The following is a 22,858-nucleotide window of genomic DNA, read 5'->3' as shown; positions in this document are numbered from 1 at the left end:
GTTAGAAGGGGCTTAGGTTTATCTAGTCTGTAGATATCTATGCTCGATCGGTTCGATGCAGATTATCGCATAAAATGTCATCTGTCTGTTACAACAGAGGATTTTGCAATTTGCATTCAGAAAAACATGTGTGTCAAGGATACTTTTCATGGAAGTTTGTAAACATGCTTGTTTTGAGTTAGCACGGGATCGTTGACTCCGAGAAATAAATATTCTTCGCGCCGGAATCGTACGTGACAATTGACATGCGAGAGAAAAATTTACTGCCGATCAAAGTTTGCCCGGGAAGAATAAATAATAAGATCATTTATCGATTAATTCGCGAGATTCCGTGTGCAAACGGACTCTGTTAACACAATTTACGCTGCGGGCATTGTTGACAAAGTTAATTGAAAATATTTACAATCTTCCATTTACTTCTTCACCTTACTGCATTCGAGCTTATTCTTATTAACAATCATTCGTGTAATATTATTTTCAAATATGTAGAATATATTGGACAAATTTTTGGAACAACGGGGATTACTTTGAAATTAGCATAGAAACATATTTATTCGCATTAATATATTCGAATTTACTTTTATTTTCAATATTTTATATAATATTATTTTTATACAACATGTATCGCATGAATTTTTAGAATAAAGAGGGTGGAACGGGGATTACTTTCAAATCAACATAAAAAATATCTTCTCACCTTAATACATGTCAGTTTATTTTTATTTTTAATCTTTCGTTATAATATTATTTTTGTTTAAAATATATTACATTCATTTTTTAAAACAAAAGGGCTGGAACTATGAAAAAACATTTTCCCACCTTGACATATTCAAATTTATATTCATTTCCAACATTTTTTGTATTATTTTTGTATGAAATATATTGGATTTTTTAGAACAAAAGGGCTGGAACATGAAAAAATATTTGCTCGCTTTGACGTATTCAAATTTATATTCATTTCCAACATTTTTTACATTATTTGCGTATAAAATATATTGGATTTTTTAGAATGAAGGGGTGGAACAGAATTAGCATGAAAAAACATTTGCTCACTGATTGTGCTGTTTCGTTTTCTAAGATAAAAACCGGAGATATTAATCCCCGGCAAGAGTGGCCGAGGATTTAGCTTGGATCGTCCGATTTACACGTGAATCTCTATCCCGGAGCCATATGTCGCGCTGTGGCTGGCAAATAAGCGATTTCAAAACCGATCGATATCTCGCTCGACGCGTCAGAACCCTTTGTCTGGAGAAACGGGGATGGCACGATGTGAAAAATCAATCGACCGATCGATAGTGTTCGTTTTTATGATCGATAATCCTTATTTCGACGAATATGGAGCGATTTCGATCGATGCAGTTTATTAAGAGATCAGTGGAATCTTTAACATCTCCAATGATATAAATCTCTTTTATTAACGAATTTGATTAGAATAAATGATTTTATTTCACTACTGCTGATATTATTAAATTAATTGTTTTAATTGATATTGAGATTTTCCTTTACTATTTTTCATTGGAATATATTTAAAGAAACTCTGAACGATTATTTTATTCTACTATTGCTGATACTATTAAATTTATTATTTCAATCTAAATTGTGATTTTTTTTTATTGGAATCATTAGTGCGTAGAGATATTTATGCACAAAGAAACTCTGAACAAAGAGGGGTGCATTGATTAGCACACATCAGTAATTGAACCGACGCCATCGAACTGATAAGGCAATTGTTACCGATCGCTTCAATTTACATAGATAAGCTTTGGCGTAAATACTGTTGAGTCTTGCCTTTGGAACGCTTTAGTTATTCACGTGTATCCATTATTCTGAATAATGTCCCTGTGATTTATCATGCAGTGACTAAGTACTTTATTCAAAATAATTTTATTTTTTCAGATACGTATCTGCTTAAAGTACTTAATAAATCAAAGTTTACTTTCTACATATTTTGGGTCCTTATCGATTGGAATATTTTTGTTCCACTTTAATTCGATCATTAATTAACGAGTAATCAATATTTTTATCTGAAGATATTTATAATATTTTACTTTTCCGTGCTCGGTCAAACATTTATTCTTTCGCCTCTGTATAAAGAAAAACTTAATTAATCACTCCTTTCTTATTTAATTATTCCTAGTTCCTATTTTACTTTACTGTGGTTAATTATTTCATTATTCTTATTTTCTTTTATTATGCTTCATTATTTGATTAATATTGTGTTATAGTTACTGTCGTTATCGTTAAAAAAAAAACACAAGGATCCATGCAAAATTCAAAGTAAAGCGATTTGAGAAATTTCGTTGAAATTTTCCAATCAAGCGCCGCTGTTCTTTATCTCCTTTGTTTACAAAGAAATACATTAAACGGATTAGGCTATCTTAAAATCCGATTTCGATTGTCTTCATTGGCTCGTTCCTTTATTATCTGCGATTTCGTGAACGTCGCGCGCCATTTTTCCGCGAAACCCATTCCCCAGCGAACAATACGTCTGCCACTTTCTCGAGATAACGCTGTATCACTTTGGAATCGATACTCGAACGAGGTGATCGCGCTTACTTTTCGATTATAGTATAAAAATATCCGAAACGAGATAACGATCTCGCTAGGATTTCGTGAAGATCCATTCTACGACGATTTCAATATGTCTATTCACTCGATTTTTTTTGTTATTCGGTGCCAAATAACGATATTAGTCACGTGTTCTAATTATTATGTCTTTGTATAGAAACAATTGAATAATTTCAATCAAAACCGATTGATCAGATTTTACAATCCTTCTCTTTTGTTCTTCTTCTTATTTTCTTTAATTTACCAATCTAAATTGTACTTTCATAATGAAACATATTACAGATTCTTCAATTTTTGCGAAAACAATCGAATAATTTCTATATAAATTCATGTGGACGTTTTAATTAGACTCTGATCGAACTTCTAACGAAAAATTTGACAATTCCTTCGATCAGAAAACAATGGAATAACATCCATTAAAATCAATTTAGAAATATTAATCAAACTTCCATTGGACTTCCAATAAAAATGTCTATACATATTTCCCATTTATTAATTACATTCCCTTTGCAATCACCATAGTTGTTCTCAATTCAATTAAAACAGTGAATTGCAAATTATCTCAGTTGTAGAGGAAAGAATTAATTACGCATGTTAATCAAAAGAAAATTCCAGAAATTCTCAGTGTTTTCATTGAAACGTGAATTTCGATTTGGCGAGGAACGCATGCATAGTTTGTTTATTCCAACAATAAACTTTCGACTTTTACAGTGATTTTGACAGACTAACGATTGACCGCTAGATTTAATCCCGTTTAGCAGCGAATCTGCTGGCTACATACCAAAAGACAGTGAAATACGTTCGTCCCTGAGTCTGTTCGAATATTCACGGTCCTGTGTATCTGCTAAGAAAAAGAGATACACGGAGATTTGGATACGAAACCGATAAGGGTTATCAATGGACATAAGACACGGGATGTATGCGATAAAGGTGTCATGGGGTCACGCAATCACGGCACTTAATGACGTTCCGTTACGTAGGTGATTCGCGGAAAATGAATCGGTTAGATAGTTCGTGAGGCCACGTGTTATTCAGCGATAATTTCTAATCTTACGTGTCGTATAATGACGACGAACTTGTTATTTTTCAGTTTATTCGTGTGCTCGTGTTTTTGGAAATAAGAAGCGTGTTCTAATTTTACGTTAACCCTTTGCACTTCGTAAATTTATAAAATTATAGATTTATGGAATTATAAAATTATAAAATTATGGAATTATGGAATTATAAAATTATAAAATTATGGAATTATGGAATTATAAAATTATAAAATTATGAAATTATGAAATTATTAAATTATGGAATTATGGAATTATAAAATTATAAAATTATAAAATTATAAAATTATAAAATTATAAAATTATAAAATTATAAAATTATAAAATTATAACATTGTAACATTGTAACATTATAAAATTATAAAATTATCAAATTATCAAATTATCAAATTATCAAATTATCAAATTATCAAATTATCAAATTATCAAATTATCAAATCCAAATACAGAGAATCATAAATAAACGAGCTCTCACAAAACATAGTACGATCACAAAATCTCAAACAAAAGAGTGCAAACATTTATCAGGTACTTCGCTAGAAAAAGAAAGGCAAGAAACAGCTGACTGAAAATCCACAATCAAATATTAGTTTAGCATACATATTCCACGTCTATCATTTAAGAGAAATCAAAAAAATCTCGCGATTTTTCACGTGATTTTTCGTCACCCTAAGCATAACGATCGTGTATTTTTCCACGATCACGGGACTGTGAGCAACGGTAATGTGAGATTCTCGGTTAATTTGCTTAACGTTTGATCTTAGATAGCAGGAAACCGGTTCAGACACGAGTATACTGTCGATCTGTACATAATATAATTAAAACAATGAAGTTACAATGAATCATAATTTTCCTTAAAAATCCACTGGAAGTAAATCTTAATTAGTCTAACAAATGAATCCCACAAATTAATCTTATTATTCTAATCTACACCACTCGAATGCCTTAAATACAAACAAATCGGTTCTAATTTAGAAAAGATATGCAACAAAAATTCTTAAATAAATCTTGCTGTATATACTTTATTAATTCATAATAAAATAATTATATTCATTACTTTACCAAGTACTTTAATAGTGCATCAACGAAAGAATATCTCACAATATTAAATCAATTATTTGAATTCGTATTAATCAAGATTTACTTCTACAAAACGCACTACATTTTAACCCTTCCATTTAATTAAATTGATTTAATACATACAAAATTATAAAATTTAATATTTACTATTAATCTTCGCATGATGCATCAATACGTGAAACATTAAAACAAAAAGAATGCTCATAATTTACGTATGATTTCTCGTTAATCAGAAAATGTCGGATATTTCCATTGAAATACTTTTGCAACGCAAATGTTTAAATATTTCATCTATTTCTTCGTACGGCCTGCATTCCGCGCAATATTTCTTTTAAATCTCCTTAGAAATTTACGATGATCCATTTTTAATGATGAGACATCGATAAGAAACCGCATAAATCAGGCTTCCGGCGAGCATCACGGAATCCCCACCGCCCCATCATCGATGATGATGGCATAATTCGAAGCTAGTCCCAACACGTCAGCGTAAACATTCACGATTGTCGATTTCCGATTACCCGAACAATTAGGCTCGCGCGATGGCGGTCACGATAACGTGACTACAGTGCTAATCATTCGTTCCTTGAGGTGTTTCACTTTCGTCGAGTGGATTATCCAAGAAACGATCATTTGATGATTTATTTTAAATATTTTAATATTACCACAATGTTTTTCATATTGTATGGTTTGTTATAGTATAATATTTTTAGTATAGTTTTACAATAAAAAATGTCTTTATTCGATAATTGAATTGCATCTTTAAAAGGTTGAAAATTAGTATAGTATAATATTAATTATATATTAATAGCTTATTAAATATTTTAATGAATAAATTCTAAAAAACCACCTTGAGATAATTGAATTTTCTACATACAAACTTTGTATTATGAAAGAAAATGAAGAAATCTAAGAAATGTTATAACATTTTTCATTTTTGCCAGTTATGGAATATTTTTAATTCGTTAAACGAAATTCGAGTGCACTGGTTTGTTTATTATTTTGGGCAATGTAATTTTTTTACTTTTAGCGGCGAGAAAGAGATAAAAATTTCGAGATTGTAAATTTAAATTTCAGTTCGAAACTTTGGAACGTAGATTATATTTATTGTATCGAAATTTTGATTTTTTTAAAAATGTTTCCTGTTTTCTTTTTAATGGATTCAGATGAGAAAGTATGAAGGTTTTAGAATTCTTTTATCGTTTGGATGTTAAAGTACTTTATATTACGGTATTTATTTTATCAGACAATTTCCTATATATTGAAATGCGACGATTAACATCCCTGACCAATCGCAACATCGCGAGGTATTCGTGGAACAAATATTTCGTTAACGTAAGCGCGAAGACCATGGCGTGACGGTAATTTCTCATGATTATATTATCGCGAAAGAGTTTCACAAAAGCGTTTGCACGATAAGGCAATGCCAGATCTATGTATTTATACCGGCAATAAATCGTTTTATCGGCAAATCAGTGATTTACATCGATTAGGGAATTGTCTGTCACGGATAAGATTATCGTCTTATCGATTATACAACCGGTCACGTTAAGCGAATATCACGAGTACCCGGTGTTATGTAATTAGATTATTCGCGGGATTATTTGTGGTCGTTTAGAATAAATATTAATAGATTAATCGAGAAGTTTCATCGCGTGTTTTGTAATATTGGTATTTTTATAACCGTAAAACGAGAAATATTTCAAGCGAACAGAACAATTTAGGTAAATTGAAAAACAGCAGTTTAAGTGGATTTAATCAGACAAATTGAACAGAATTGAAATCAACATTTTTCCTCATGGTGTTTTGTAAATTTCATATTTAAAACAATCAGTAAATTTTCTGAATTCTTTAAAGTCCCTAAATTATCAAAATTCTCAAACTATTTTAATTTCTCTAAATTCTGTAAACTCCCTGAATTCTGCAACTCTCTAAATTCATTAAATTCTTTAAATTCCTTAAATCCCTTACATTCTTTACATTCCTTAAATTCCTTAAATTCCTTAAATTCTTTAAATTCTCAAATTTCTCTGAATTCTCTCTAAGTTCCTTAAATTTTCTACACTTCGAAAATTCTCCAAATTCTCCGAACACCCTAACCTCTCTAAACCCTGAAAATCCTCTAAACCCCGAAAATTCCGTAATCTCTAAAAATTCTACAACCAGTCCGACGTCACCTTGAAAAAAAGGAAACGGAAAACCGAAAGGAAAGGGAACGCGAGAGGTGGGAAGGTTCGCCATTAGAATGTTTGTCGAGCTCGAGGTTGTTTTATCGTGTTCAGAAAACAATCGATTCGATAACAGGTCAGTCCACCTTTCCAGTTGCGCCTCGAGAGCACACCTACATCCACGTCCGCGTAATCGTAAAGGATAGAGAGAGGAATCCCTTCGCCGGCTGCCACCGAGCTGATAACACGTGTTAATGCCCAGACAACGGTACCAGAGATCTGTTTGCCGATCCCGCGGCTTTCTGTGTCCACAGTTTATTTCACAGTGTGTGCGTGAGTGCGCGTCTATCTGCGTCGAAATTTCATGCACGACACACCGGCTGCAAATATCGTAAATTTCCGCGAGATAAGCGATCCTCGAATCGGAAACGAGCGTCTCGTTTCTTGTTTGACGAGCTTCCGTCCCCACCTTTCGCTGGTTTTGCAGTTTATTATGAAAGGCAGCTGAGATTCTTGTTAAAATTCAAATGCGACTTAATGCTAGGACTACGGGGGATTATTTCATGGAATTTGGGAGCGAATAATTAGTAGATAAGGATTTTTTCATTGGGAACGGTTTATGGTAATATTTGAGCTATTGTCGGTTGTTGAAGGATTGTTAAAGATTAAATTTTGAAATTAAAATTTTATGCAAGAGGTACTAGGGATTTAATGGAATTTGGGAGCGAATAATTAGTAGATAAGGATTTTTTCATTGGGAACGGTTTATGGTAATATTTGAGCTATTGTCGGTTGTTGAAGGATTGTTAAAGTTTAAATTTTGAAATTAAAATTTAATGCAAGAGGTACTAGGAATTATTTAATGGAATTTGGGCGGTAATAATTAGTAAATAAGGATTTTTTCATTGGAAACATTTTATGGTAATGTTTGAGCTATTGTTGGTTGTTGAAAGATGATTAAAATTCAAGTGGGATTTAATACTAGAACTAATAGGGATTATTTAGTAGAATTGTGGAGTTAATAATTAGTAGATAAGGATTTTTTAATTGAAAATATTTCATTGTAATATTTGGATTTTTTGTTAAAATTCAGATGAGACTATGAAGTCTAGTATTAACTAGAACTACTAGGAATTATTTCATGAAACTATAAACTTAATAATTAGTAGATAAAAATTGTTTAAGAAAATTTTATGGTAAATATATTCTCAACTGTTGATCCATTAAAGTCAATAATCCTTGTTTAACATGGCAATGATATTGCAAAATTTTTGGTACATCTATCAGTTTTTGGGAATGTCAAGGTTTTAGTAGATCCTGGATCAATGGATGAATTTGTTTGTTCATTTTACATGTTTATATAGTGGATCCTAAGCTGTTCAGTCTCAGGATCCTGTAGTCGCATGACGAAACAGTTTCTTGATCTTATAGTGCAGCAGTTTTAATGTTTGTTCAGCTGTCCTCTTAGAAATGTAACTTTCTTTTTATTGAGGACTATAAAATGTAGTTTTTGAGCTGGATCAAGTCAATTCTGCCATTCGACCGTGGCATTTTTGTACGAAGTTATAAACCACTTCTCTTAACCCGAGATTCCACAGATAATTTCTAATTTCGGAGCAACGAATTTTAGACGTTTCTTTTCTGTATATAATAAAATAGCGTGATTGACAATTATTAACTGGTCTATTTTTTTCTTTGCAGTTCAAGCGAATGCTGAACAAGGAACTCTCCCACTTCTCAGAGTCCTCGAAGTCTGGCAATCAGATTTCGGAGTACATCTGCAGCACTTTCCTCGGTAAGTTAACGAAATAATTACTCATACATGTTTGCGACAGAAAAACTAATTTATTTTCACTTGAAACTGAAAATAGATTCAATTTCACTCTCATCGAATCAATAGTAAATCTACAATACTAAATCCATATCTGATTAATCTCAATCATCATCAAACATAGAAACCAATTAAATAAATTTCCATCTTAAATTATAGACAATTGTAGTTTCCACATATCTGAAAAGTTATTAAACCTAATCTTACACTTCTACGTTACAAATTTATTAATATAGATATTAGTTGTTATAAATTGTGATGGGAATTATTAATTACTGCTAAATTATGATTAAAACCATCAAGCATTGCAGAACTGTGATGAAAACAATTAATTACTGTAAACTATGATAAAAATTATTAATTATTATAAAACTACGATAAAAATTTATTACTATAAATTATGATAAAACCTATCAATTACTATAAATTATGAAACATTACAAAATGAGGATAATAATTATTAAAATTCATACCAGCTTAATAAGCTCCGAAATGAACAGAGTAATATCGAACTAATTTAAATTCCATTCCGAGTCTAAATCGATCGAGCTCACGGTTTGGCATCACTCGCGTCTAAAAAAGAAGAAAAAGCGATGGATCAGGCGAGGTCGCCGTCAGCAGAACACATTTATCAGGGACAATGAAACGAGCTCCGACTCTTACGCATTAAAGGCCCTTGAGACCCCGTAGACGCGCGCATATTTCTCGAGCATTCATCCCGGCAGGCTCGTTCTTTGTGCTCCTTTTTGCCCGGTGAATCGGGAAATGCCCGATTTACGTAAACATGCGTTCCCAAAGGTGCTCCGGAACGAAGAATAACACTTCCACTCGGTTTCACGGAGAATCCAGGAAGTTTTCATGCTCTTGAACCTCGAATATTAAATTTCATACGGAGGAAAACTCGGAATATTCGGTATCGAAAATTTTCTGCCCAGTTCTAAGGAATATTTCCCTATTCTCGGGTTGTCGATATTAAATTTCCCGTTAAAGAAATCACCAAGTTCAATATTGAGAATTTTCTGTTGACTTCTAAAGGGTATTTCTCTATTTTCCCAAGTTTCGATATTGCATTTTATAGTAAGGAAAAATTGCAATGTTCGGTATTAAAGGTTTTCTATCGAGAGATGAGGAGTATTCATATATCTTTAACCTTTCGATATTGAATTTCGACATTTTGGAAAGTACAATGTTTAGTATTGAAAACTTTGTGTTGCTATCCAAGGAATATTTATATATTCAAAGTTTCAGTATTAAGTTTCGCGTCAAGGAAAAGATAAGGATTGCTTATATATTTCACATCCCAATAACGCCAGTAAAGGGAATATTCAAAATCCTGGCTCACCTTCGAATCTTAATTCAATAATTACTACCTCAAACTAATAGAGAATTTAAATAAAATTTTCAGTGATTCAAGCTTCCCATATCCAAATTGAATCTTAATTCAATAACCAACTAACTTAATAGAAACATCCCCAGACAACAACATAAATAACAACATTCAGAATTTGATATCATCCTTCAATCTTATCTACTAATTAACTCATCAAATTACATAACAGAAAATTCATATCACAAAACCGCCAGTAAACAAAATATTAAAAATCCCGGGTCAATTCGATCATGGCTTAATTCAATAACCAGCTCATCAAACAGAAGATTCACGTGACACAAGCCGAAACGCCGAGAATATTGCAAAGTTCTAGGTCATCTCCGAATCAGGATCGATTCATTAATGAAATCGAATCACTCGGGTGCGCGGAACGAGGTCGGCTAACGAGAAACGCGAGTGTTACATAAACAAATTACGCCACGGAGACCGTCGATCCGTGAAATCGCTTTCGACCGTCGTCGTCGTCGCCGGGAGCATCGCGAATTAATTAGCTCAGATGTTCCTGGAAGTTCTTTAAATTGACCCGCCGATCGGTGCCGATCGTTTGTTAATTATTCGTTCGTTTGTTGCCGCAGACAAGCAACAGGAATTGGATTTGCCCTCGTTGAGAATCGAAGATGCGGTCGCGGCTGCGGGCAGCGCAGATGCGAGGGCGGCCAAGAAGAAGGACCGGGCACAACGGGGCCCAGCCGCCATGTCTCACATCAGCGGCGTCAAACGGCCGCTCACGCACACGAACAGCTTCACTGGGGAACGAGTGCCGCTTTACGGTGTCGAGACGCCTAGCGAGGAAGAACTTGGCAAGGTAACATCACGTTATATTGTAATATCTGGTTTTCGGTGAATAATGAATAGTGGATGGAGGAAATAGGTAGATTTCATGGGGTTTTTAACGATTGACCTTTTTTTTGGTGAATTTTGTTTCGATGGAATAGATATTTTATTATAATGGATAGTGGATTTAGCAGATAGGTAGATTTCTTGGAGTTTTGGATGATTGATCCATTTTTGGGTAAATTTTGTTTCAATGGAATAGATATTTTATGATAATGGATAGTGGATGGAGGAAATAGGTAGATTTCATGGGGTTTTTAACGATTGATCTTTTTTTTGGTAAATTTTGTTTCGATGGAATAGATAATATTTCGATGAACAAATAAGTGATAGTTCTTAGATAGTTTTCGATGAATGTTATTTTAGTTTTTCTGGATTCTGTGCAATTAAAGTGATGACTATATCACAAATTGCTAGATCTTAATAAGGCAAACCTTATAGATCCAAAAACCAACATCTACCATACCACCAACGAAGTATCAAACATTCATCCAAAACGTGAACAAACAAGAATTCCTCCAGTACAATAACTTAACCAACAAAATAACCTTCACGCGATCATATCTTGCCGAGAAGAAAAAAAATAAGAACCCAAAGAATCAGGAACCGCATGACCTAACATCCTCGAATTACGCAAACGTCAGCCAAGTACAAACTGCGGTCGTGAAAGCGAAATTCGTTAATCGGCATCGATACTTTCTATCCCAAGAAGGCCACCATTTGCAATTCAGTGTCTCATGACGCGCGTCACTTGCCCAACTAGTCCCCGATGTTTTGGTCCACCATCAATTCGAAAACTGTCACGAGAAGGACACACGGGAATCGAACATCCTCGACGGATTTCAGAAATATACTCGCCGCGACACCAGTTGTCCCGGTTTCCGCATCCTCCGATCGCGGCTGGGCTGCAAATCGGATCAACCGGCGGACGGTACACCCGATTTAATCCGCAGTTAATTCCGCGTTTGTTGTCCGGTTATCAATCGGGCGTGCACAGGGTTCGGGACACGTGTAATCTCCCAGACACGGGTCGAAGATGTTTAGAAATGTCCCCGTGCACTTTGGCTCGCGGTTTCCCGTCACTATGCAGCTGCGTTGCAGAGGATTTTAGTCACCTGTTTAACTGGCGGTTAACCCAATCTGTTGGTTTTTTATTGTTAGAGTATGTGTGATGGTCGTTTAGTATTATAGTCGGTCTGTATGGTCTTCGTCTACTATTATAGTAGATATATCTGCTTTTCATTTTCTATTATGTAATATATTTACTATTGTTTACTATTGTATAGTATATTTAGTATTGGTCTAGTATTATATAGTGTATCTAGTATTTTTCTACTGTTATAGTACTTATATCTGCTTTTCGTCTACTATTGTATATATCTATTATTTTTCTACTATTATAGTAAATATATCTTCTCTTTGTCTGCTATTCTATACTATATCTCTTCGCCTACTATATATCTACGTCAAATATAAGTGTCTACTACCATAACTATCATGTACTATATCTACTATTCCTCTACTATACAACAGCAATAAATATCCTCAGAAACTGATAACGTAAACAATACTTAGAAATATTCCACACATTTTCTGAAATTTGGACATTGGAGAACACTTCTTAATGTCACTAATTACAAGACAAAGCTTCTGAAATAGCCCATTTCGGTTTGTTCAGTACTCCCAGTGACAGCAACCATGCACAACTCCTCTAAACGGATATATCTAGGCTAGGAAATTTCCAACGGCGCGAAAGATGCCGCGATGATCAAATATTTGCTAGTCCCCGCTTATGCTATCGAATTAGCGGCGCAGGGGAGGGAAAGAATTGAGAAAGGACGGTTAGTTCTCGGCGGAAAAACCTCTCGGCTGGTACGTGACCCATCACCAGACGCTGGGAATCTCTTTGTGCATCGAGTTAGCTCTGATAATCGAGTACGCTGTTTGGCCAGGGACTTGGTAAATAAGCTGGAGCAATTTGATGCTTTGTGCCACTTCGCTGCTCGGGGATTCCGCTCGGTTCGTTACCGCTAATGCGAGAATACCTGGCAACGACTATCCTCTGCTCGAAAATGAACGTTCCTTGCTGAATGTTTCGAAATTTCTACTGGCGAACAAGGAACGCCATAAATATAGGGGAGTTCATAGAAACTCACCCCTTTGTAGAGAAATTAGAAGACATTGAGATCGAAGAAAATCTGTTTTCCTTTTGTTAATAGTATTAATTAGTTAAAAGTAACGTGAGTTGAATGCTAAGTTGGATTTTATTGAATTTCATGTTTTATTTATTTGTTTTCATTTGTTTGTGACAGAAGGGTGCGAAGGATACTTTGAAATATTAGGTTGAATGTCATGTTTTTGTTATTGGAAATGTATTGTTATAAATTATATAAAGTAACGAAGTTTAATTTAATGCTATATTAGAATAGATATAGAGATAGGATTCTCTAGAATAGATGTAAAGAATAGATGTACCGTGCAATAATTTGAAATTCAATGAAGAGGGTAGAAAAGGGGTGGATGATGAATTAGCATGTAGATAAATAACAAACACATCATGAGTTGCCAGAAAATAATCTCCATTTCACTGGTCCAAAATATGATGCATGTAATCTAATGAAGAATTATGCAGACAGTGAACGAAATATTTTTGTTGACGCTTGTCACGGCCCGCGCGGGTCACATGCACGGTTAGAACGATTCGGGGCGAGGTCAGGAGCAGCAGATAACCCAAATTCCCGAATCCCTTATCGGCTTCATTATCGTTTCACCTTAATTTACAACATGGTGGGAAAACCGCACGCGACACCCTATAATCTTCATGTTCGGGATGTTACATTCATAATTCTTTCATTTTCTGAGAGGATTCATCGTAGGTTGCTGCAAATGTTCTAGGAATCCGCCATTTCTAGCGTTGCCATTCAGTCGTTTATTTTATTTTCGCAAGAATGCATAATTTTTAGATTAAAACGCGCTAACATAAAACAATGGAAAATATTTTGCTGCGAAAGTTTCGGGAATCTGCCATTTCCGGCGTTGTTGTTTAGTTGTTTATTCTGTTTTCACAAAAATGCATAATTTTGCAGTTACAAAGTGCTGACGTAAAAGAATGGAAAATGTTTTGCTGAGTTTCGGAAATTCGCCATTTCTAGCGTTGCCATTCAGTTTGTTTTATTTTCGCGAAAATTCACATTTCTGGGAGTAGAAATTACTAACACAAGATTATGGAAAATTTCACCTTTTTAACCCCATCGATCTTCTGTTATTTAAATAATTCAATTATACGTTAGTAACTTTGTGTTTCTGATATCAAAGTTTAATGTCCCCAAAGTGCTGACAGTCGTTCTCAAAGGGTTAATATTGAAGGATAATATTTTGAAGAATAAGAAAACCATTGGTTCAAACTTTCTCGTGACTTTTCTCATACTTTCCCGAAACTTCTGCAGTAACCTACATTATAAGAAGGAACTTTCCATTTCTTGTGAGTCAGTCCTTCTGGCAACACTTGGAACATCGCCTATCAGTGCTAAGTGCTCTCGAGTAGTTGACACTTAATGTCAAGTGGTTTCCTTTGATCTGGAAGTACCCGTTTACAACACACCTTTGGAATTTTTTTTCCAGAGTTACGCCATTGTAGATCGTTTAAATTTACGTTATATTTCTTTATACACCTTTGGCATTGTATAAATATTTTTAGTTCTGGTTATTGTGTTGTTGGTTTTATGTTTCTTTGGAAAACTGGGGCCTTTGAATTTGACGATTTTTACTTGATTTTCGTGAAACTGGTTGCACTTGGGAATTTTTATTTTGAGAACTACTTGTCGAATTGAGTTGATTCTTTTTTTATTTTAATTTCGAAGGTTGAAGCTATTGTAATATATTTTCTATTTGAGAAAGTAATTAGAACTGACTTTGTAAGTACCCTTTTATACATGACAGATGTTACTAACACTTCAATGATTATTTCAAAAGAGTATTCACCAAAGTCACAATCGATGCAAATTAAGAAATGTAATTTCTGAAATGTTCACAAAGAATTTTGGAAGTTAGGACAATTTCAAGTCCACGGTCTTGATTCCTGTTTATTTTCCAAAGACTACGGATATGAATTATGATATTCAGTGTTATTTCGAAAGATTTATGTTGTTATGGGTATATAAATTCTACCAACAGGAGCATTTCAGACAGTTGACTTAGCCCGGCAGTAAAAATTTCACTAACTTCGTGAGGTGGGCAAACAAAAACAAACGGGTTCAAAAAGGCAATCTGACTGGTAGTCTTGGTTCCATTGACGTCAATGGCTTAGGTAACTTCGACCCTGAATCCGTTTACGAGTGTGTTTAGACCAGGTGGCGATACATAAATTCTAATAATACAGTAATTTTGGAAATTACATATTATCGTATTATATAAATTACCATTTAACAAAACAAAACACTAAGAAACAAAGATTCATCAATGTTGCATAAATCCTAAGAAAGCTCAACCCGCTTGATACAATTATCCCAAAAATTAATATTTAGTTTCAGATAAAGAATTATAAATCTAGAAGCTATACCCAAACACTACAAATTCCCAATTTCTAAACTAAAAATCCAATTTCTCAGGGAAAGAATAAATTTCTTGACCTAGAATATCGGGTCAGACCTTTGGTGAAGATTTCAAGTAGAATTTAATAAACATAAATATCATTAAATCTGTTTGAATGCAAATTACATATTATCCCTCTTTACCAATGATTATACCTTAGATATTGACAGAGAATATAACCAGAATTATTTTCAATAAATCATTAATAACAAAAGATAGATTCATCACAATTCTAAAAGAAATCATAGGGCAAAGGTTAATAATTTTAAACCATTGATGGCACTGAAACTTTAAATTTAAGAACTGAAAGAATGTTACAAAATGAAAGATAGCCAGTTTTTTCATAAGAACATTTTATGAAATTTTAACTTAAAACTATTTTCTCAGTTTATTCATTTCTCCTCAATTGAATTTTGGACGTTTCCTACAGTTAATTCTGCAATCATTCTTGGAAACGTCGAAAATTCAGTTAAAAGACACGACTAAACTAGGAAAATAATTTCCAATTAAAATTTCATAAGTAGCGTTAATAAAAAAAACATTATTAGTACATACTGCACTACTGCATTTATTTGTTTACTCTTCAGTAATACAGTAATAATTTCCACTTTCAAATATATAACTGTATTGCAGTAACAAACAATTAAAAGAACAGCGTTTCTTGGATTTTAAAACTAAAAGTGTGCGGCAATGGGTTAATTACAGGAAGAATAGTTTTTATAATGAAATCGTTCTATTTATTATCAAATGTTCTCATAGCTGACAATGTATATTGAAATTTCCAGCTTCTGTCAGACATCGACAAGTGGGGCATCGACATCTTCAGGATAGGCGAGCTGAGCAGCAACAGACCGCTGACCTGCGTTGCATACACAGTCTTCCAGAGGCGAGACCTGCTCAAATCCCTGGCCATACCGCCGAAGACTTTCGTGACCTTCATGATGACCCTTGAGGATCACTACGTCAAGGACAATCCCTTCCATAACAGCCTCCACGCGGCCGACGTGACCCAATCCACCCACGCTCTGCTCAACACGCCCGCACTCGAGGTTAATATATATTCATTGCCTGAACCTTCTGCACCAAATCAAGTTTCGCAACCTGAGCCTGTCGAGAACAGTATTGCCTTCCTTTCTGGACATCCTCCTGAATCCAATCGCAGCCCTATAAGCTCTAGATCAATGATATATAATTAAAAATTCAGTGGATGGAGCTTTCGCTCGAAGAACTTGAGTAAATTAAAAGTTATCGATATAGCGAGCTATAATTAAAATTGTTGCAATTGAATCGGTTGAAAATAAGATAAGAATTTTGAATTGATTAAATTACAATGTTAATTTGGCACTCTGAAAAGCATTGCTATTTTACTGTAAATTTATTGAAGTGAGATGACAAAGCTTTAATAAGTTTCGTGTGAGAAATGCCTTTTAGAGTCTCTTTAGAGGAGTTTAGCTCCTACTTTGACTTTGGCACGCTCCTTCAATAGCAATTTGCATATTTCAGCTGATAGAGCCATTAATTAGGAAGCCCCCCAACTAACTAGATGTTTGTCTACTTGCAGTCCGTGTTCACGCCATTGGAAATCACTGCAGCCCTCTTCGCTGCCACCATTCACGACGTGGATCATCCTGGACTCACCAATCAGTTCCTCATTAATTCGAGTGAGTACTCCGCCGATTTCCTAAACTTATTGGTTATTTATTCAATTTATTGAATTTATTAATTACAAATTAACACTAGAACTACCAAGCACATAAACCATCTTCTTAAAACTCCTTAATAAAAGCTATAAGCGTGAGTTTATTAAGATTCCAATTGGCTTGTATTCCAGTTTAGCTATTACTAACTCAGCTTCTTTAATTATTCCTTAAAGAAGCGTCTGTACCTTTACAGTCATTGTAAAAGAAGAAATTAGGAATTGCTGATTTAGCCCGCCTGATAGATCTAGTGTTAAATTTATTGCTTGCTAATTAAATTTATTAAATCAATTTAACCCACGAAGCAATTACTAAATCCTCGCCACGTTTGCTTCGATCAGGTTCCGAGCTCGCCCTGATGTACAATGACGAGTCTGTCCTGGAGAATCACCACCTGGCGGTGGCGTTCAAGCTCCTGCAGAACGAGGGCTGCGACATATTCGTGAACATGACGAAGAAGCAGCGGCAGACGCTCCGCAAGATGGTGATCGACATGGTGCTGTCGACGGACATGTCGAAGCACATGTCGCTGCTGGCGGATCTGAAGACCATGGTGGAGACGAAGAAGGTAGCCGGGTCCGGTGTCCTCCTGCTAGACAACTACACGGACCGTATACAGGTTCTTGAGAACCTGGTGCACTGCGCCGATCTGTCCAACCCCACGAAACCCTTGCCCTTGTACCGTCGATGGGTTGGCCTGCTGATGGAGGAATTCTTCCTCCAAGGAGACCGCGAGAGGGAGCAGAACATGGACATCAGCCCCATGTGCGACAGGCACAGCGCAACTATCGAGAAATCCCAGGTCGGGTTCATCGATTACATCGTCCATCCCCTGTGGGAGACCTGGGCGGACCTGGTGCACCCTGACGCACAGGAGATTCTGGACACGCTCGAGGAGAACCGTGATTGGTACCAGTCAATGATCCCACCCTCACCGCCGTCCGACGATCAGCAACAGCAGGGGAACGAACAGCAGGGGGATAGGATACACTTCCAGGTGAGATTGGGGTCTTTGGAGCTTTGTGGGTCTTGGTTTTAGGGAGACTGGTGTCTATTTTAATAAAGACACCAGTGAGCTAGGGCCTATAGTCTTAGCTTAAGCTTCTATAACTTCATTAACCCCGTTTTTGCTTGGGATCTTTGAGATCTCATTAGACACTTGGTTCCTAAAAATGGCTATAATCGGCGAAAGCCCTACCTCAAAAGACATCTTTAAACCACTGTTTCCTGGTCTCTACATCAGAGATCTTAACTGACTCGTGAATCTGTCTTCAGGTAACACTGGAGGAGGGCGACGAGACTGGAGACGCGACGGAGGCCGGTGACACCGGCGGAGCATCCGAGAAGAGCCTGCCAAGCGAGGAAGGGGGCGGTGAGGCGGACGAGAACGCCGCGGAGGCTGGAATGTGACGGAGGCTCGCGGGTATTTGCAGGAAGCTTCACGAGAAGGTGCAGCAGACCTGGTGGCGTGTGCGTCAGTGACATCTAGCTCGCTGCCGCCGGCCAGGTCTCTTTGTGTCGACCTACTGACAGCTTTTGGGCCAAGCTCCACTCCCTGGGACGGTGGACGAGAGCACAAGCCTTTTGCGGGAAGAAAATGGCACGGGAACGAACCTGAGGTGTCTGACTAGCTGCTAGTCCAGCTACCTGGACCAGCTGGTAGGGAAGTCTTTTCTGTTGGAGGCAACGAGAGATAGGAAGAGGCAGAGAAAAAAGATACCAGTTGGAAAGAGAGAGAGAGAGAGAGAGAGAGAGAGCGAGAGAGCGAGAGAGCGAGAGAGAGAGAGAGAGAGAGAGCGAGAGAGAGAGAGGAAGAGAAGAAGAAACAGTTGAAAACAAATTGAAAGTGGCCACACCACGAGGAGGAACACCCTCGCACGTTTTGGTGATCGTTCTCTCCTCACTGACGCGGGTCTCAGGATGAGGAACGGTCCTGGCTATGTCGCTGCGCTTCGGCTGGCTCGCAGCGTAGCGAGAGCGTCGAGTGTGCGCGTCCTCGGATCACGATGCAGAGCAAAAAAAGAAGCGAATGAACGAGAGCAAGTGAGTGCGAGAGAGAGAGAGAGAGAGAGAGAGAGAGAGAGAGAGAGAGAGAGAGAGAGAGAGAGAGAGAGAAAGAGAGAGATAGAGAGAGTGCGAGAGAGAATGAATGAAAGTGAAACAAAAAATCAGGAAGCATCGTCGTTGTTACCATTGCCCATTTTTCTTTCCCCCGTGTTGTCGTTCGATCGGCTCACTGATATAGCCGCAACTAGGACGTCTCTGGGCTCGAAGGAGGTGACGAATCTCTTCATCAATGTACCTGTTCGGAACTGAAAAATAAACGGACCGGTTCTCGCGGAGTCAACACGGAGTTCTTTCCATGGACCCGTACAGACATATCAATCAACACATGGCACAAGCCGCGCCGGTCGGTGTCTCCGTGTTCAAAGAATTTGTTCGTGCAGCCGGTTGGCCCCTCGTCGACAATCGAAGGTATCATCGGCGGATGATCGGGAGCAAGTTTGGTCTACTCAAGATCCAAGGAAACTAGTCAACAGTCGAAGGCGGTCGGAGACCTTGAGTACAAAGCGAGGTTAGGGACGGTAGCTCGAGGGGCGGAGCTAAGGATCGATCGGGACGACTCTCGGAGGATCGTTAATGTATCGCGCTTCATGCTCATCCTTGGTTCTCAGCCGATCATCTAGAAGGCAGCAAACCTTCAGTCGTTTTAGAGGAGTCTAAGCCTGTCCCCTGACCTAAGATCTCGTGATGCTCGCTGATCGGTAGCTTAGAGGATGGGGGCCGCGAGGAATGAAGCCAGATGGCGCCGCGATCGTTCTCGGTTTGAGGTTAGGCAGCGGGACGAGTTGAACGATTAATTTTAATATAGAACCGCGCTAAAGGCTGGCCTTTTTCTTTCAGTTGTTCATATTAAAATTAACGTAGCCGCCGTTCAACAAACACGAAGAACACCCGCGTTACACACCCCGCATACAGTCACACACGTACACAGACACACGCGCGAACGGTACACAGAAGACACGCACACACCGATTCATTTGTTAACCAAAGAGAAAATGTCTTAGTCAACGTCGAGGTGGGAAACGTGCGCGTGATAGAACGGAATTCTTACGTGAAAATGCGAAAAAAAACGGAATAATGCGTATATGAAGGGGCGGGGGTGGGGGTTGGGGGGACAACACACTTCCTGCGAGGAATCATCGCACGTTCTGGCTTCTAGCGATGGTAGATCTTAGGGAATCATTAATCCGTGACAAGGTGAAAATTTAAATTAGGTAGGATCTTGCAGCTCGATGTGTATTTAAAGATGAAAAAGCCCAAAAAAAAAATAAACAAAAAGATAATGTAACATGAGCATTACGACGAATGAACAAAAATCCAGAAAAAATACGAAGTACTCTCGCTTGGATGTCTGTGAATCGCTCAAATCGGCTTCGGCGCCCGAGACACGGGGATCGGTGTGATCGAGGCTCGCCCCGGGAGTTAATTAACGATCCCTAATCACGGAGATCCGCATGTCTCGGACGGTCGGACGGCAATTAACTCGGGAAACGTAAAAAAAAACACGCTGTCTTCCTCTCCAAATGGGCCTCGCTGGAATGCCGGGAGAATCCGTTAGATTTGAAGATCGGCGGGAGAATGCGTCAGATTCGAAAATCGGCGGAACATTGAGAAGTGGGTCTCGTCGTCCTCGCGAACGACTGTCGATTGTTTCTCCCCGTGACTCGAGAAATTTCCGTGAAAGCTTCCCTTCGACGCGACCTACCCCTGATTTGCGACGTTCGACGATGTCACGCGATTTTTCTGTGATCGACGATTGTGTTTTCTATCATTTTTATACGAATCCGCGCCGGCGCCGCCTGTCGACGAACCCGAACAGATCCCGTCGCTTTCTTCAACCTTTAAACTGATTGTTGGACATTCTTTTCCGCGACGGCCGAGAGAACGAGTAAAAGAGAGAGAGAGAGAGAGAAAGTGATCGAGGCCCATTTCGAGGAAGAGGCGAATCTGTATCTGTGTCGTAGGCAGTGAATCTAGTGAATGTTTATGGTGCTGGCCACCAAGCTTAGACTATAAGAGTATCACATAAGGCTACCGAGATTAGATATTAAGCAGATGATTAACTTAACGGACTTCTTAGGGCGTAAGCAACGAGGTTATTAATGATAATTAAACGTTTAACCGAAGACAGAGGGGAACGGTACTGACGTGACGCTGTTTCGTCGAGGGCGAACTCGTGTTTCCATCGGGGGATCTGTTTTCTGGACCGTCGCGAGAGTCCGCTGGAAACGAAATCGAGAAGATCGAGATCGAATCGAAATGGTGAGAGGGTGGAATGTAATGGGGTGGAATGGATGATGTTCGGAAAACGAGAAAGATGAATGATAGAGAAACCGTGGAAGGGAAATATACTGTTCAAGCGAGAACGACCGATCGAACGACGAAATCATTTTGCCCCGTAGCCTCGTAGACTTTTCATTATTTCTTCTCCGCCCTCCCCGTTGTATTTGTTTCTTCGATGTGAGACTCCGATAGGAAGGAGCGGTTTTTCATGCCTAATCTAACCGATGTTTTACCGTGTATGACAATGCCAATGAATACTACGTGATGTGTGCTTGTTGTGTATTTGACGACTGCGGCAATGGTGACGACGATGACGACGATGATTGGGTCGCAACGTTGATGAGACGCTGACGGTCGCGAGAGATAAATAGAGATAAAAATACAACGTGTTTGATTGCTGGACAGTTAAATGAACATGTATTAATATCGTGTAACCCTCGTACGAGATGTATGTGTAATAAAAACATATTTATTGTCGGAAACTCTGTGCCTGTCTGCTTTATTTCCGATCGCCTTGCAATTTTATTGGAAACTAGCGAGAAGTTCTGCAGTCTACTAGAGAATTGAGAAAAGAAGCAGTCGAAATTGATCTATTGGTGGCCTTTATAAGGACATTCCTCAGCTAACTATTGTTTCAAGCAAACGTAACTGCATAGATTAATCGAAATGATAAGCGTTATAATAAAATTCATTTTCATCGAATGAATGGAATATTAAAGTACGTTCTCTAAGCTTTATTTTCAGCGCTCGAAAGTCAAAATCACTCCACGCGAAGTCATCGAAAAATCAGTTCAATCCCTACAGTCGCTTGAGAACAAGAAACTCCTGAGCTGAAGTATTTAATAATCCGGTCAATGAATCCAATCTAATTTCCTTGTTTTATATTACAAATATAATATACAAAAATTATAGATTATTATCTAATAAATGATTAGGATTAAAATATTAAACAATTTTCCTGAAATCCTGGAAATAGACTCGCAAAGAAAAAAATGAAGCGTTTTCCTGTCCCTGTAATGTGTAAGACAAGGATAGCGAGTTTTGGTGGACGGCGATAGTATCGCCATCTAGCGGCGGGGCATTTTCGAAGCTTTTCCCTATCCCCGTAATGTGTAAGACAAGGATAGCGCTAGTGTGCGACAAGGACAGAGATAGTCTCCGCGAAGCCACCTCCTTCGAAAAAGCATCTCATCAGTCCCTGGTACCTACTCGTGAAGCATCAGGACCGAGGAGGTATTAGACAAGGTCATTTGCATGTATTCTATGGTGTAAGACAAGGATGGACAAAAGTGGCGCCACCT

The 22,858-nt window shown here is 37.5% G+C and overlaps 1 protein-coding gene across 16 annotated transcripts in view; it reads left to right on the top strand.

The window, feature by feature from the left end:
- The window catches only part of dnc (phosphodiesterase dunce), a 220,604-nt gene extending 198,565 nt beyond the window's left edge, over nucleotides 1–22,039 (top strand). For all 16 annotated transcript variants that reach the window (XM_031973635.2, XM_031973556.2, XM_031972665.2 and 13 more), the window contains 6 exons: nucleotides 8,570–8,663; nucleotides 10,665–10,894; nucleotides 16,299–16,562; nucleotides 17,075–17,174; nucleotides 17,552–18,207; nucleotides 18,486–22,039. In XM_031973635.2, the coding sequence (XP_031829495.1) occupies nucleotides 8,570–8,663; nucleotides 10,665–10,894; nucleotides 16,299–16,562; nucleotides 17,075–17,174; nucleotides 17,552–18,207; nucleotides 18,486–18,620 (1,479 nt within the window). In that variant the 3' untranslated portion in view covers nucleotides 18,621–22,039. The remainder of the gene's footprint in view (nucleotides 1–8,569; nucleotides 8,664–10,664; nucleotides 10,895–16,298; nucleotides 16,563–17,074; nucleotides 17,175–17,551; nucleotides 18,208–18,485) is intronic.
- Nucleotides 22,040–22,858: the final 819 nt, after the last annotated feature.

Source organism: Nomia melanderi, chromosome 2, assembly GCF_051020985.1.
Source record: "Nomia melanderi isolate GNS246 chromosome 2, iyNomMela1, whole genome shotgun sequence".
Classification (NCBI taxonomy): domain Eukaryota; kingdom Metazoa; phylum Arthropoda; class Insecta; order Hymenoptera; family Halictidae; genus Nomia; species Nomia melanderi.
The sequence above is the reverse complement of the archived record's forward strand: the minus strand, read 5'-3'. Positions and strand labels throughout refer to the sequence as shown.